General features: G+C 43.4%; 1 protein-coding gene across 1 annotated transcript in view; it reads right to left on the reverse strand.

The window, feature by feature from the left end:
- CNTN5 (contactin 5) overlaps positions 1 to 17,277 on the reverse strand; it is a 1,198,205-nt gene that overhangs the window by 630,025 nt on the left and 550,903 nt on the right. Inside the window, exon 4 of the mRNA XM_083170083.1 lies at positions 15,759 to 15,891. Coding sequence (XP_083026209.1) covers positions 15,759 to 15,816 — 58 coding nt within the window. The 5' untranslated portion in view covers positions 15,817 to 15,891. The remainder of the gene's footprint in view (positions 1 to 15,758; positions 15,892 to 17,277) is intronic.

Here is a 17,277-nt window from a genome sequence, read left to right on the forward strand (position 1 = left end):
TCACTCACCTAGATTTGACTTGATTCAGAATCTTTAATATGTGGGAGCCCTTGGGAGCTGTAGCACAGTTCAAAATTCAAATAGGGTAGCTCCACCCACTGCCACTAACTCCCAAACTGACTCACTGGCACAGTTTTGGCTCCACCTCTGAAGCAACCACTGCATGTGACTAATTGAATTCCCCCATTACAGATGTTCTTTGGGTTCCAGAATTGGGCACATCCATTTTCACTCATCAATACTTTGTATAGCAAAAATCTACCCATTTAACTACTTGCCTCTTGTGTGCAGGGGAGCTGGCACATCCTATGCTACTCTGTGTCATACTGGTTGTGTGCTATCCCAGCACAATACTAACTCATCAATTTAATGGAGGAGTTGCTGCCGGTAGCCGTCACCGGGGCTCCGTGGAAAAAGTAAAACTCAAAATTATTCATTAACAGTTAAAATTCAGTGTTTAGGCGGCCCAGTAATACCTGGTGATCTAAGTTAGCATATTAAGTCACTTAGTGGTAGCGTTGTTTTCTCCTGGTCAAAATTGCATTTCTTTAGAAGGAAATTTAACCAGTGTCGGCTCCAGAAAGGGGATGCAGCACAGTTCAAAATTCAAATAGGGGAGACACACCAACTGCCAGTGAGTCATTTTCAATGGCAGTTCATATTATGCTACAATTTAGTGCCTCCACTTCACAGTGTGCAACATTAAAGTTCCCCCAGTTCATTTTATACCACACTATTGTGCCTCCAGTTCATATTATGCCACATTAGCGTGGCCTTAGATCATATTATGAAAAATGATAATGCCCCTCCCCCAGTTAATTTTATACCACATTACAATGAACAGGTCCAGTGGTGTCATTTTGTAAGAGCCGCTGTGTATAACCCATAACTGTGACAGAGTAGGTTGCCCCTCTCCTCTCTGGGCCCCATAGATCCTGCATTCCCTGCACAAATGGTACTGGACTATTTTTCCAAAGTATATTAAAAGACAAAGATTTATCTTTCTACATATTTGGTCTCTGTAAGTTACATTGCAACCACAGTTAGCTTTGGCATTTGGTAACCTGAGCCTCCTGATATCATTGTGCAAGTACCATCAGCCTCGTACTGAGATCTCACATTCTTTTGCATAGGATCTACTAATACATGCTGCTGACAAATGCTTCCTGCTTCACACTGAAAACCAGGGAAGCACTAACAGACTAATCCAGTATGAGTAAATGTACACCAAAGTGTCATATTGGGGTAAATGTAAAATTAGGTATTCTAAAATGGGGATGTGGGCAAAATCCGGTATCCCGATTGGTGAGTGTGCAGGGTGGCCAAGTGTGCAGATATGGAAGGGTCGGTCAAGTTTAGGCAATAGTGAGGGGACTTAGGGTTAGGTTGCGAGGCAGGAAGTTAGGTTTGGCAGCAGGGCACATTGGTTAGGAAGAGGCACTAGCGGTGGAGCGTTAGGGTTCATGCTGGGGGGAAGAGGAAGAAGGGTTTGGCTGCTGCAATGGATAGTTAGGGTTATGGGGGGGTAGGGGGAGACTGTTAAGTATCTTACGGAGCCCCTTTAGGGAATCTCCGTTTTGGGATGTCAGGATCGGTATTTTGACCGCCAGCAATGGCCGCAAAGAGGCGGAGAGAGAGTGAGTACTAATTACCCTGGTCTGGGCCTGATGGATGGGCCCCGCGGGGAACCTTGGCCTGCCGCACCCTTTCCCCCACCATCCCACTTGAACTGTTGCCGCTGAGCCTCCCGGCTGAGATGGTCTACCAAAACGTTTGTTAACTAAATTTTTCCATTAGGGCACTTGATACATCATATGCAAAAGGAGCGCATTCGATTTACTGTATGCGATCCTGTCGGCGGCTCTCCGGCTGGTTATTGCATGCGAGGAAGGCATGTGATACCTCGCACAAATGTATTGCAGCCTTTACATCTTTCAGCTACAATACTGATCCTGGAAATAGTAGACTTGGAAGAAGCTTTGTTAGAGCTTCCTTTTATACAATCTTCCTTTATAGGGTTGAGTTCTTAGTAAACCGGGTTTATCGTACTTCTGACCTAACGTACTGTTGAAGATCCGTATTACAAAGCTGAGAAACTGTATTTTACCAGTTAGAGTTGAGCTGAACATCAAGTTGCTTTGGGCTGCAATGAACTTTAGGTTAATATTTCACTGTGCTGGATTTAGTTAAATACCGGTTCTCACTGTGATGCCTACACGCTTTCCATTGTAGATGAAAGGAAATCTGAAGTTATCATAACCCTGAGGAAATCTAATCATTAAAGAGAGAATTATGTAGAGCTCAGTCTAACAGTGTTTAAAAGAGCAAATAAGACATTAAAACACCAAAAAATATGTATATGATGTATTTTTCATATATTCACGGTGGAAGAAGCGATTTAATGCAACCATGGCAGGGCTAGACGCTCGTATCTCCCCCTAAACCCCATACACCTGCACCTAAATTTGATTGTTAGGACTGTACAGCACAGAGGCTGCAGCATAATCCCCATCCGCGCATAGTGGCCAAGAGACAATTTAAAAATGGCTGCAGATTTTCTTCTGGTAGCTCCGTAGCTGAATGGACACTAAAGGTTGAATGTAGTGACGCCAGAGTTGGCCGAAGATGCAGGATCCTGGAAAAAAGTAGACATTTTTTTAAAGCGGCAGTCATTTACAAGACAAGGCTTTAAAAAAAAGTTAGAGTTAGGCTGGGAATCCACACCTCCGGCCAACTTGGGCGTCATCGCATCCGGTCCTGGGTGTCCTGGCTTATTGTGTCTAAACTTTTTCCTTAGAGTGCCATCAAGAAAAATGACTTTGGATCTGGTTCAGAAATGGCCACAATGTCAGTGTATGCTGTGGAGCTATGTTTTTGTCACAGTGCATGTGTAAAAATGTTATTTACCTTGATTGTCTTGCATGGTGATCCTAGTGGGGATTTATTCGCAAAGTAAGTGATTGACAGGGGACATTTGTGGGAGGTAACATGGGAGGAGAGGTGTCACTGGTACTGGTGCACTCACCCTGCACGCTAGAGATATGGTCACCCTAAAAAGGGGTGTGGTCTATCACAAATGGGCATGGCCTTGTGGGAAATCCTGTGTTCCCTCAATCCAGTGCTGGCTGTGAGGCTAGGGGCATAGAGGCTAAGGATGAAAGTGCAATTTTGACACTGTATAAATCATTGGTGCGACCTCATCTATAATACAGTTTTGGTCTCCACTTTATAAAAAAGATATTTCGAAACTAGAGCCGGTTCAGAGAAGGGCAACAAAATTGATTAAGGGTTTAGAGTCACTGGACTTTGAGGAAAGGTTAGCCAGGTTAGGTATGTTTACGAGGGGTTGTTATTAATATAAGCAAATACATTAAGAGTCATTACAGAGACTGTAATCTGTGATCTGTTTACTATGAGGACTGAGCATAGGACACACACCTCCTAAGGTTAGAGGAGAGGACGTTTTATACCATGTGAAGGAAGGGATTCTTTACAGTAAGGGCAGTGAAGATGTGGAATACTCTGCAGGAAGAGGTTGCGATGTCAGACAATATTAATATATTTAAAAAGAGAATGGACGGATTTTTGGCAGCGGTATTCAAGGATAAAATCATTCATTGTGATGTTTACTGGTGGCCCGGAAAGGAATGGGAACAGCCATTCTGGGTATCGAGAATTCTAAACTAAAACACATAGATAATGTTTTGTGTAATGTTTCATAACAGGTTGAACTTGATGGACTGACACCTTTTCTAACCCCATTAACTATGTTACTATGTTACTATATGACAGCTGTTGTCAGGTGTTGTGTGCGGGATACTGACAGTCAGGATCCCGACAATAAATGCTGCCGACTGTCAGGATACAGACACTGGCATTTCAACTGCTCAAAATCCTGACAGTGGTGCTAAACTAACCCTACCTCTACATCCTAACCCCTACCCTTCACCCGCAGCCTAACCCTTACCCTCCACCCACAGCCTACCCTTACCCTCCTCGTCATACTTACGTTCTGGATTCCGGTTGTCGGGTTTTCAGTTCTGACCACCGGGATCTCATCTATTTGGATGCCAACTACATCCTGAAGTGAGACTACATGAGTAACACTAATGATGGAAAGTCTACTGAGATGTTCTGGTACCATAGTAGATCTCAGGTAGGTAACACTAAGACATAATTGCACACCCTCCCAGAAGTTGTGGGAGCTCCACAATATTTCCCTCTACACCCCGGAAAGAGTAGGAAGATCTCCCGCATCCCAACCACTTTGTAAGGAAGTGGGCAGGACAAGGCGATAATAATGTAATACGGATGGTGTAATGGTTAGTATTACTGCCTCACAGCTCTGAGGTCATGGGTTTGATTCCCACCATGGCTCTAACTGTGCAGAGTTTGTATATTCTCCCTGTAATTGCGTGGGTTTCCGCCGGGTACTCCGGTTTTCACCCACAATCCAAAAATATACTGGTAGGTCATTTGGCACCTAACCCTAAAATTAACCCTAAAATTTAGGGTTAAGGTAGGGAATATAGATTGTAACCTCCACTGGGGCAGGGACTGATGTGAATGTTCAGTAAAGCGCTGCAGAATATGTGTGCGCTATATAAAAAACTGTTAATACATTTAAAAAATAACTGTTTCATTGGGGGGAGGGACCAAATTGCAAAGTGCATCATATATGTTCCATCCGTCCCCTGCAGACCAGTGTATTACAGAATTTTGAAGCAATGGGGCGGGGCCTTATGACATGGACAGCTGGCCCCACCGCCAAAGCTGTCAGCAGCGTCTCCTCACCAGACTTTCTCTACTCTGAGCCTACACATGGGTGTTCTCCTCTGTTAAACCGTCACTGGCCCTGGTCCTTGTTTCTTAATAAATCCATCTTACAGAATCTTCTTTCCATAAATATGGACCTCATTATTACCAATATCACTGAGGTTACTGCAGATGACTTTTGGTTCACTTCCTATTGCCCGTTAAAACAAAACAACTTATCCACAGGTGTTTCCGGTACTGCCATTGGGCAGGAGAATGGTTCTTGAAAAAAAGTTTCGGTACTTTTGTAGTGTCACGGCGGCACTTCCCAGCGGATCGCATGCAAATCATATGCAAATGCAATATTTGCATATAATTTGCATACTATTCGATCTGTGATGCGAATTAGCACGCCCCCACTATCCACGTCCGAAATGTGGCGAGCCCCACAAGGGTACGTGAAAAACGAGCCTGAAGCAGGGAAGTGCCGCCGTGAAGCTTCACAAGTACCAAAGGTCCTTGCAAATAAATAAAACTGCTAAATAAAAATAAAGGTTATTACTAAGAGGATGTGATGGATCATTCATTCAAAAGGATCATTTTTAATATTGCGTAATTATTTGTTCAAGTCTTCTGTTTGAATTCTATTTGTACATAAGAGAGATGTATGTCAGACGCTAAGAGGCTTAGCATTTAATGAAAAGGATTATTAACTAGAGCAGGAGCAATAAACATTTTGATTATCAGTTAAATTAAAAGTTTGAATTTTTGCAGATAGCAATGACATTTTATCCATGTAATTGCGTCTCTATAACATGCTTAGGTTTCAATATCATGTGCTATGGTTAATAATGTAGCCCTTATATGCCACAGCTAAAGCAATGGGGAATTTAAAACTTCATTATACAGCAATGCTTAAATATTTAAAATTCTTCACCTGGCACTCTATCAATTAGATGTTTGTCTTACATATATTTGTAATATGGCAATTATTCCTTTTCTCATATACTGTAATAAAGTAACATACCTCCCAACTGTCACGATTTTAGAGGGACAGTCCCGATTTTCGGGTCCTGTCCCGCTGTCCCACCCGCGGCAGGCATTGTCCCGCTGCGGGGGGTGGCAGTTGGGAGACCCCCCAATCTAGTAGAATAGACGCTGTGCGCATGCGCACAGCGTCTATTCTCGTATGAAAATGAGGTCGCGGCTAATTAGCATAAGCCGTGCCCTCATTTGCATACACCCCGCCCCCTTTACGGACCTATTTCTTCAGATCAAAAGTTGGGAGGTATGCAGTAACTGTATGCATAATTCCTGAGAGCCAATACATTTATAAATGGATTAAATTAATTAATGAATACTGTACATGCTGGTAGCTGATACTGAGAGTCTCTATGGGTAGGTAACTAAATATGGGATGCTCACAAGGTTACCCATCTATTTATTCTGTGCAGTACAGAGTGAACATTTGCTGTCTATATACCAATAGCGGTGGAGGTGGAGGGGGGTGTTATTGGGTTTTTAAGAGAGTAATTGCTATTCCCTGGCCCCAATGAGAAGACTGTGTGCCAAATAAGAAAAACATATTATATGAGCTTATGCTGAAGTGGGTTCTACGGCCATAATGCAGCACGGATCGCTAATCAGAGAATCTTCAATCGGTTTGAGTATTGAATGGCTGCGCGGCTCAGCGTTTGCATTGTGCATGTGCCGCGGCAATTACTGAATAAATATTTGTAACCATAGAAGTTACAGAGTAGCGGCAGTTTGGTAGATAAGGAACCGGCATTTGGAAACATGATGTTTTCTAGGTGTGTTTTTGATAACGCAGTTGTGCCCGGGTGTTTTTCTGGTGGGTCTCTGACGTCAACGATGATCACTTCCAGCATGATTCTTCAGCAGATTAGTGGTGGTCCCAGACTGGTGCAGATGGACAGGGCCGCCCTCAGGGAGGTGCTATGGGGACACTTGTCCCGGGCCCTGCCACTCTGAAGAGAGGGCCCGGGTGAGCTAATGGAAAGCACCTCACAACACCCGCTGGAGCCGTATTCTGTCCTCTGTGGCAGATTGCTGGTCGCCTGCTGGCCGACGCACACAGCCCAGCCTCCTTCACGCTGACCCGTGGGTATCCTGCTGCCCGCCGTCCCGCTCTTAAGCCACAGCAGTGAGTCCAATGATGCCTGCCACCACAGGGCACAGCTGCTGGACACATAGAGACAGATGCTAGAGGTGCTCCTGCAGACAGGAGCTCAGAGTGCCCAGCACTACCTCGAAGTTCTGGTTCTGGGAACGCTGGCGGCAAGTGCTCTCCCCTGGCAAGCAATGGGCAGGTTACACTGCTGTGCACACCCCTGGGCAACAAGCAAGTAATTCCTCATGGCAACAAGTATTTATTCCTCCATGAGGAAGCCATGGGGGAATACATGCCCCCAACAAGCATGTAACTCCACCTGGGCAACGAACAAGTATTTCCCCCCTTGCAATGTGTATTTATGCCCCATGGCAATGAGCATGTAACTGCGCCTGGCAATGAGCATTAAATCCCATGAAACTAATGGCAACCAGCATGAAAACTCTGGCAAGGAGCATGTAACCCCACGCAAGGAGCATGTAACCCCTGGCAACAAAAATGTAATCACTGACATTGAGCAAAAAACTCTTGATAACAAGCATGTAACTCCTGGCAACGAGCATGTAGGTAAACAGCAGTTATGTGGCATAATATGTAATAGTCATTACGGTGTGCGCTGTTATATGTAATGGGCATTACGTGTGTGGTTTAATATGTAATAGGCATTACAGTGTGTGGCTTAATATGTAATCGGCATTAAGGTGTGCAGCTTAATATGTAATGGGCATTACTGTGTGTTGTATAATATGTAATGGGCATTACGGTGTTCTGCATAATATGTAATGAGCATTGCGGTGTGTGGCAATATGTATAGGGCATTAAGGGGTTATGGCGTACCTTTAAAAAATATGTTGCAGGTACGCAGTAACACCTCATGGCCCTTCTGCTGTCATTTAGTCCTTTTGTTAAAAATCTCATTGATGGCGCTGTCCATGAGGCGCCGGCTAGCTGGGTATGGAAAAAATATCTGTGTGTGTGTGTGGGGGGGGGGGACCCTGACCCTGCCTATTTTGTCAAACCCGGGACCTCACCATTTCTGATGGTAGCCCTGCAGATGAAAGAAACTAATTTGATTGTTTTTTTTTTTTGACTGGATCTCCAACTTCATCACTGTTTAGTATGCATTCCCAGAACACAGGAAAAAGATTAAAGAAATCATGAGAAAGAGAAGAAAATATATGGCCCCTCTCTCGAATAATGTTGAGCTTAGTTAAGGCTCATACACACTGGGTGACTTTAAGCTGAAAGCCTCTCAAAAAAACAAGTTTGAACGGGTTTCAGCTCAAAGCCGCTCAGTGTGTATGGCCCGGCAATGAGCAGTGATGCATGCTCCTGCATCATCGCCGGGAAAGCCGCTCGTCTGCTGATCCATTCACAAAGCCATCCCCCCTCCCCCCTGCTGACAGCACTGGCCAGGAGAAAAGCCGCTCAGTGTGTGTTCATACACGCTGGGCATAATCGCCCAGTGTGTATTGACTTTAAGAAGTTGAGGAGATATCCACAAAAATTCCTTAATGTTCTCAGTAAACAAATACGAAGCAAACTGAAAACAACAGAATTCGTTTTAACGATACATTATTCTACAGAATGTCCTTCCAAAAACTTTGGAATGAAATACGATTTAAATAAATATACCCATCTCAAACTTTCTAAAAAAAAAAAAAAAAAAACGCTACAAATGACCAAGAAAAATCGCAGTCTGAAACATAATGATTCCAGACTATAACCTTGACATTAGGAAGTGATAAGACGCACCGATTATGAATCAGAAAACCAAAGGGAGCATTATTAGTAATCATTATGACATTTGCACATCCTGAAATTATTTTCTCTCTTTGTATCATCTCGCTTCTCAAGCGGAAGGGTTGCATTGTTTCGGAATGACCTCTGTGATTGGTGGCCTTCTATTTACATATGTCATTGTGTTACAATTATCCTGTCATCGTGTACAAGGTCAACAAACAAACCAGGATTAGACATCACCCTTCAAGTGCATGCAAACCAGAATCAATACTCCTCTTCAATGGCTTAAATGCACTGAAACGATTGTGATTATATAACAATGGGTCCAATTGTGTGCTGCGGTTATCATGTCCGTACCATAGACAAAGCTCCAGAGAAGATACAACAGAGTATTTTGTTTGACATTCTGATGCTATCAGGTTGTTTACTTCTTTTAATTATCTGTTAATGTATAACACAGTTCACAGAGATAGGAAAGCACTTCAGGTGAACTGAACGTCCTTAACAATGGTGGAAAGCATGAAAAGTCTGCATCCATAATCCTGAACAGGGAAAGTGGTGAGACAGCCTCTGCTATTATACACAGATGTATATAATATATGCTATATGCTTCAATTGTTTCATTGCTATTGATGTTGTGCAGAGATACAGTTAAGGGGTCTAGACATGGGGAGATTTGCTGAGCGTTCTGAGCGATGCTAGATAGCCCAGAATGCCCAGCAAGATTATTCAGCACACAGCAATGTGTTAGCGATGTGTGCTGAGCAATGTGTCGGGGGGGGGGGGGGGGGGCATCTCTAACACTATGGCCCCTCCCTATGCATGGTGGGATGTAGGGGCATTTTCTAAGCGATCTGGTTAAATCACTTAGATCAGTGGTTCCCCTGGGGGTACTCTGCAGACCAGTTGGGGGTACTTGAAAATAATATTGGCAATGGCGGAAGATTAAAAAGTCTTTCGATGGCAGAAGAAGAATGAAAAAGAACCATGTTGTGTCACTTACGGTTCTGTCTTCAGCATCATCAGTGTCTCCTTGTGCTTTTGCCCCACCAGCAATCCACTGGGAGCTTCCCATGCTGCCCTTAGACATCTGCGATCATCTGCCCAGCGCTAACATGGATGGAGGAAGCAGCGGCATTAATCCTACAGGTGTTAGTGGGGACCCTGGAAACAATACACAACCAGCGGCCAGACACGGAAGGGAACGATTCCTGACCACACACTACTTCTCTGCTACTCCTTAATATAAGGACATGCATAAGGATACGCATACAGCTCACTTGCACTCCACTCGTAAGTACTGTCTATATTTTAAATTGAGAGGAGGGGTACTCATCGATGAAAAGCCTAATCAAGGGGTACGGGAGAGAAAAGGTTGGGAACCACTGACTTAGATAATGCCCTGAAAATTTGCCCCGTGTGTAGGACCCATAAGTCACTAAAAGCTGGAGAAAAAGTTTGCTTAAATGATCTTTTATCACCCTCCCATCTCCCTAAACAACGAAACACATGGGATCCAATAAACTGGATCGTTAAAGTTAACAAAATACACATTTTACATATGTCCTAAGCTCACAGCCAGGAAAATGTTTACAATACATGTCTCTCTGCTATCTCTTCTTGGATGTCCACTTAAACTTAACACGTATTAGTCCTGCAGTTTCCATTCCAAAAAATACATTCAGGATTTAACTCTCTAATCGTGGATGGTACCAAGACCCTCATCCACTCACTGGTCATCTCCAGATTGGACTACTCCTCTTATCTGGTCTCCCTGACAAATGCCTCTCTCCAATGTCCTCAATGATGCTGCCTAGCTCCTCTTTCTCTCCAAACATGGTACAACCACCTCATTTACAAGCCCTTCACTGGCTTCCCTTCCCCTTCAGAATCCAATTCAAACTTCTCCTACTCACTTTCACAGCCCCTCCATTCATTCCCCTGCCATTTATATTTCTGACCATATCTTCCTTTACACTCCCTATAGCCCTCTTCGCTTAGAAACATGCCGTCTCTCCTGCCTAACGATTACTTCCTTCTACTCTTGCCTCCAAGACTTTTCACATGCTGCTCAATATCTCTCGAATTCTTTCCTTCTCTGTCGCAGACTCATCACCTCTCTACAAAACTTTAAACAGTCACTCAAGACCCACATCTTCACCAAACCCAGCCAAGTGTCCTAACCCACTGTTACATGTTCACTTCTACCTTCTGTATCACCCCTTTCTGTCTGCTTCTTCCATTTAGAATGTAAGCTTTCACGATCAGGGCCCTCTTCCTCATGTACTATTTCCCTTTCCTTTTTTTTCAAGATGAACCCCAGTTAACAAAGGCATGAGAAACACTAGGCACCAGTATGGCTGTGCCTCTCATACCCTTGCTCTGAATACAGGTTCGATGCAAAATACTCTGTCCCACCACTTAGTCACCCCTGGCCATGGCTGTCAGTTCAGAAGCAGTTTGTGGTTTAGCACCAGTGGAAGTGAATATATATATTCTTTAGTTGTTGGTATTGGCGTGGGTTTGTTCCGAAACAAAATTCAAGTATGACCTAATTCTGAAATAAATATACATTTAGCTTTTAAACCTACTTGTAAAATTTAGACATAGTGAAATTTAAATTTAGAAGATCTGATTTGAAATTAGATGAGATAAAGATATTTTGGTACTTATGTATTATCTGGACTCCCATGATAAATGCACCCCATTTTTTCATACCCCTACTATCCAACTACGCATGGAGTTGATTTTATATAGTGTGGCGAGCGCAGCAAATCTAGCTACCATAAAGTGTAAGAAAGTGCCATTCCCTGTCTACCATGACATTCAGTAATCACTATGTTCTACCATAAATGTCTTCTCACTTTTCCTTGATGATTTTTTTTTTAATAATCTCCAATTACTAGTGTGTCTATTGGGAAAACTCATCAGGGTCTAGAATAAATCTTCAACTTTATTTACATATACGAGAAATAACTTATCCTTCTCAATAATTCTTTAAAAACTTTGTACACCCATTTAACATTTAACACTGTACATCCTAGTCATCTTGACTCATATCTGAAAATTTAATATCCAAAATATTCCGAAATCCAAAAGATTTGTAGTGCGATTGAAATAGAGATTTTGTATAAAAAAAGCCTTCAGGCTATGTGTATAAGGTGTATATAAATATAAGTGCCCTTCCCATCAAGATATCCTATTATACAGTAGTATGCATATCATACTAGCCTACATTTGTGAATTCCTCTCCATGAGATACTGTACCTGGAGATAAGAAGCAGGTGGCGGCAATGGGGGACGGTGTCGGGCCAATCATGTGCTGTAGTGGGTAAATTGCCCTGGAGAGTATTTGCATAGAGGTGTGGCCAGGGGCGCTTTATCAGAGGATGCGGCTCATGTGCAGACTCCGGGAGGCCCCCTGTACTGCGCAAGTCTCCAGAAACATGGCACCTACATGTGGCCAGTTTGGCGGGGATTTTTGCCACGATTTTAGCTTCCAGCGAGGGTCACCAGAGAGGTGAGTATTATAATATGGGTGCGGGGTGTGCGGTTCAGGCGTCTCTGGGCTCAGGGGAAACGCCCACACTCGCTGTTCAAATTTGAGATTTCCGTAAAATAATTCTGTACAATTGCTCTACTGTTTTTGCGGCTTATTTTTGACTTTCATATTAAAGTGTGTAATTTAATTATAAATACTTTTTAAATGAAATTGAAGTAATTAACAGGTATTTTATCATTCTTTAAACTCAAACACATCAGTATTCATAAAATAGTTCTCATTCATTGTTTGCCTGTCTGGTTAAACACTTTAAAATGACTATTATTCGACTAAAAAAATGCATATTAACAACCTTTCATGTGAACTGTGAACACTCCTGTCCTGCAGTTCAGGTTCCGCACTTCACATCACCATTCGTGTTTGAGGTTGGATGTGCGCCATTAAAAACAGTTAAAAATGAATTGAAGGTATTTGACCTTTGAACACAATCGTGAAGGTCCACACATGTGTGAAGCGGCTTTAACATGGTCGAATAGTCTTGAACATGATGGAGACTGGTTTACTTTCTTAAATTCAGCTACGCTTTTTGTTTGGAATGTCGCACTGCAGGTGGGGCAGATGTAACATTTGCGCAGAGAGCTACTTTGTATAGAGGTGTGCTTAAATTGATATTTAAATTGCAGTGTTAAAATAACATATGAGGGCAACATGCAAAATCAGGCAGTATTTACCCTGCACAGGACAAATATAAATGTATTTGCGTCCCTTGCATGGCAACATGGTGTGCTACAGACACAAAGGGGGTTATTCAATTGGGGATTCCGATAGTCGGAATCCCAAGTCATTTTAGTCTGATCCGACAGTAACTCGACATTCGGAATTCAATGTTCTGGCTGTCAAGTGTCGGAAAGTCCGTGGATCAATGAAAACAGCTTCGGGTTGCGGAAAATCGGCCGTGAATTCAACAATCGGCGGCTGTTTCTGACAAAACAGATCTTTTTTTACAAAAAGGTGCATCTGAGAGCCTTCAATGCTGTGGTTAACGGCAACATTGAATAGGTGAGTGCCAATATTTCGCCCGTCGGGAAATAACGGCACAGATTGAATACCCGCCCAAAGTTGCTTGCATTTCTTTTTTTGCTAACAAACGTGAATGAGGCCCAGTGTTGCTACAAGATGTAAACTATCTCTTGATCTATAAAATCAAGCTAGCATTTGTACATATAGTCAATCTCCCGTAAAACCTCAAAACTTGCAAAACAACTTTTTTCTCCACCTTATCTAAATAACCACTAATAGAGCAAATAAACTCCTCAAAGTGATCCAACATCAATGGTAGATAAATCTTTCGTACCATCAGGTAAAACATTCATCTTGTCACCCTGAGACAGTAATACATTAAATTTAACCATGTATCTTCTATGTTTCTTAGACTTAGCACCTTAAAGACACCTACAGTAGGTCCTCATTCTGAGTCACCCGCACATTAGTATGTAGCAACATCTAGTGGAGGTTACCCATCTCCATGCATGATATCTTAATGGATCAATACCTCCTCCAATAGATCCCTGGTGGAGAAGCTTCTTAAGGTGTTCATATATTATGGCGATTTCTCTGAAGAGAGAAGACGCTCGCGATCCCCCTTGAGCCGCTTGAGAATCACACTGGCGGTAAGACTGCATACATGTCAAACCCATGCGATTTGGTCAGTTTTCATCTGATTTATCACTAAAATCGGATGACAAGCGACCAAATCACAGGAGAATCGCCCTAGTGTATGGGCGACATTACATTTACCATTCGCTCCTTGAAGGTAATCTCGTTTCTCAGGAACTGCAATTTCCTGTTTTTTTCAGCAGTGTGAGGTAGGGCCACCCCCCCCTTCAGTTTCCCACTGGACAGGTGGTGGGGGGTGAGCCCTACAGCCAGGATCAAATTAAGTACCGAATTCAAGGGAAGATCCAGCTCAATTCTCAGTCCACTCCGGTCCCTAAAAACAGTCCACAATTCCAGGGGTCTTTGAGCAGAGGTGGGTGGTGGTCCCACAATCAGAGTTATGAGACAGCTTTCTCTGTCTAACTGCCTCCCATCCTACAGCCAGACAGTGAGCAAATCCCAGCATGCTGATTGATGGATGGCTGGTGCGATTCACCAATCAGAGAGCGGACATCCACTCATTTTTTTTAATTGGTTCCTATAAATGGGTGGTTAAGGTCCCTAGTCCACTGCTTTGCCCAGGTCCTTCAATACTGTTAAGATGGCCCTAGGGGTCAGATTATTGTCTATTGAAACGTTGAAATACATCCAGTTGCAATAACGTAATAAATTAAGAACTACAGAGATCAAAACAAAACATAGAACTTTGTTGTGCATAAACATCCACAAATGAATGTACAATAATAGTAGAGAAATATGTGCAGGCCTAATTAGCGATGGAAAGCCTTCTCAAGGATCAGGGCCGGCCTGCTTACACCTTTCAACACAGTACATTCATTACACAGAGCGTAAGGTTGAGAAATGTTAATTACCTAGAAATCATCTTGAAACATAGCATATAGAATATTCATCACGAATGATGTAGACTGAAATTGAGCACTAATTTCTCATTTGCATAGGCGTAAGGTAGTGTGCAACCTGTATTCTCATCTGTAAAATTCATTAATGCAATATCATATCCCATTAGGCGCTGATAACATCGCACTTGTCAAAATCAATATAATTCCTTCTGTGCCTACGGGTGTACGACAGTCGCATCCTCCGAACCAGATTAACCCTTACATCACTCGAAGGCTGATGCATCATGCAGCCTACTCTTGAGACGTAACGATCTGCAACGCTGCCAAATGAAAACGCAGGGCCCAAATAGCACAAAAGGGGAAATTTGCTATGGGCAACTAATCAGATACTATCTACAGATGGAGCGCCTCTCAGCCAGTGCCAGGGCTCGCCAGAATGCCCCTGCTGGTGAGGTGGCGCTCCATCGAACTGGGACGTGCGAGCATCCCACATGCACACGCGTCCCAGTTTCCAGGTAGCAGGGGACACGAACCCTGCCTGTCTCCGCTTCAGGGAGATGGGGGGGGGGGGGGAGGTGGCGGCCAGCAGCGAGGCAGCGGGGCCGCTGGGGAGCTCCATTGCAAGGGGATGTGCGAGCTGGCGGGGGCTGGCAGTTGGCGATCTGACTGCCAGATCCCCGCTAGATGGAGTGCGCTCCATCTGTATGCAAAATAAATAAGAAGTAATATGCTGATTGGTAGCCCATAGCAACATGCCATGTGAAATCGAACTCCCATCTTAGTAAATCCCCCCCCCCCCAAATAACAAAGAGAATGAAAATGCAAAAACAAAGTTCCAGTATAATGTACTGTGATATCAGTTACCAATATCATCATTGACTCCTACACATGCACAGATGTCCACTCAAGACATGGCTGCAATTTATTAATAACCTCCTACTGTGCTATTTGCACCCAATGTATATTAATATTCAATTATGACGACACAATCTGTTAATACATCCCAATGAAACAAACCGATAGGCGATACGTCTTACAAAACATAAAAACTTGGTCCATTCATTTGATCACAAAACAAAGTTCGTCGTTTTTTTTTTTTTTTTGTTCCTACCTGCTAGATACCCCGCGATGACTGACAGCATCAGAAGCAGTTTCCACGGCAACGCCATCCTCGGTCACTAGGGTCTGGGGTCCCTGTTTGTGTGACTGTTAGCAGTTTTGACGTTCCTTCATTAAAGCGTAGCCTGTTGAGACGGGAGACAGGTCTCAGTTAGAGAGGAGCATAATAGAAGACTCACATCTGGCAATAATATGATAGGCAAATCAAAGGCTGAGGCAGCACCCTAAAGCAATTAAAAGCCTGATACTATAAGCACTTAACACGAAATGCAATCTGACACTTGGAAATAAGAGATGTGATTAAAGACCTCGGAAAATTCATCCAAGCTATTACCTGGGAACAGTTGTAAGGGATATTAATACAGTGAGTCCTGTCTGCCAGTACATCTGAGCAGACACCTGCCTCCGTTTGATTTTCTGAATTCTGCAACATTATCAATTACATGGCTGAGATTACGCATTGACTTCTTATTTATTTATTTAACCGGTAAAGCAATCCGAAACAGCCGCTATCCAGGGATTTATAATGCTAATACGTAAGTTTGTATAACACGCTATCAAATAGTCAGTGTCAACTTATAGTATCTCAAGTGTGTTTTCAGAGCTATATATTACTGGGCTTACCATACGGTACTATCCCTTTAAACCAGGACATACTGTACATGAACAGGGCCGTAACTAGTGGGTAGATGTATGAAGCAGTGATAAGGGAGAAGAAGTGATAAAATGACTGGTACTTTATCACCGGCCAATCAGCTCCTGACTGTCCCTTTTTAAACCCAGCCTGTAACTTAACAGTCAGGAGCGGATTGGCCAGTGATAAAATACCAGGCACTTTATCACTTCTCCTCCCTTATCACTGCTTTATACATCTACACCTAGGTGTGGACGAGCTCTATGCCGTACCAAGTGCAGTGGCTCTGTGGACGCACCATCGCACCCCGCACCATTGCAGGGTGCATGGAAAGGAACCCTACAGCCAGTAGCAGCTTCTACAGCGGCCCGGACTCGGGAGACTGCTGCAGTTTCCTGGGCTGGCAACTCCGCCTCCTGTGTGTGATTTCACACGCAAAGGAGGCGGGGCCAGCGTGGGGCACCAGTAGCGCTTGTTACAGTGCTATACATGAATTATACAGGTTTTGTGGCTGGCTGACTTCAAGACTGAATTTCACCTGGTTTTAAGCAGCCACAGAACCTGTGCAATTCATGCGCATCCCGGTTTAAAGGGACAGCATGATAAGCCTATATGAATTGATGCCAAACTGTGTTTCTATATAAGTGCTTCCTAGTCTAAGCTGCACAATCCACCTTTGCATCCTCCAAGTTACCCGTTTCCAGGTGGCAGTCCTGCGGAGGAGGTAGAACCCCCCCCCTTACCGAATAATGGTCTGGATATGACTTCAAACCTATTACAAAGGAGATGATAAAAACTCATTGGAAAAGGTGCGAGAAAATCTCTTTTCTATCCTAATAGCTTTTAGTTAATCTGTTTTATGATTTATATCTCACCT

Source organism: Crinia signifera, chromosome 2, assembly GCF_055691185.1.
Source record: "Crinia signifera chromosome 2, ASM5569118v1, whole genome shotgun sequence".
Taxonomy (NCBI): domain Eukaryota; kingdom Metazoa; phylum Chordata; class Amphibia; order Anura; family Myobatrachidae; genus Crinia; species Crinia signifera.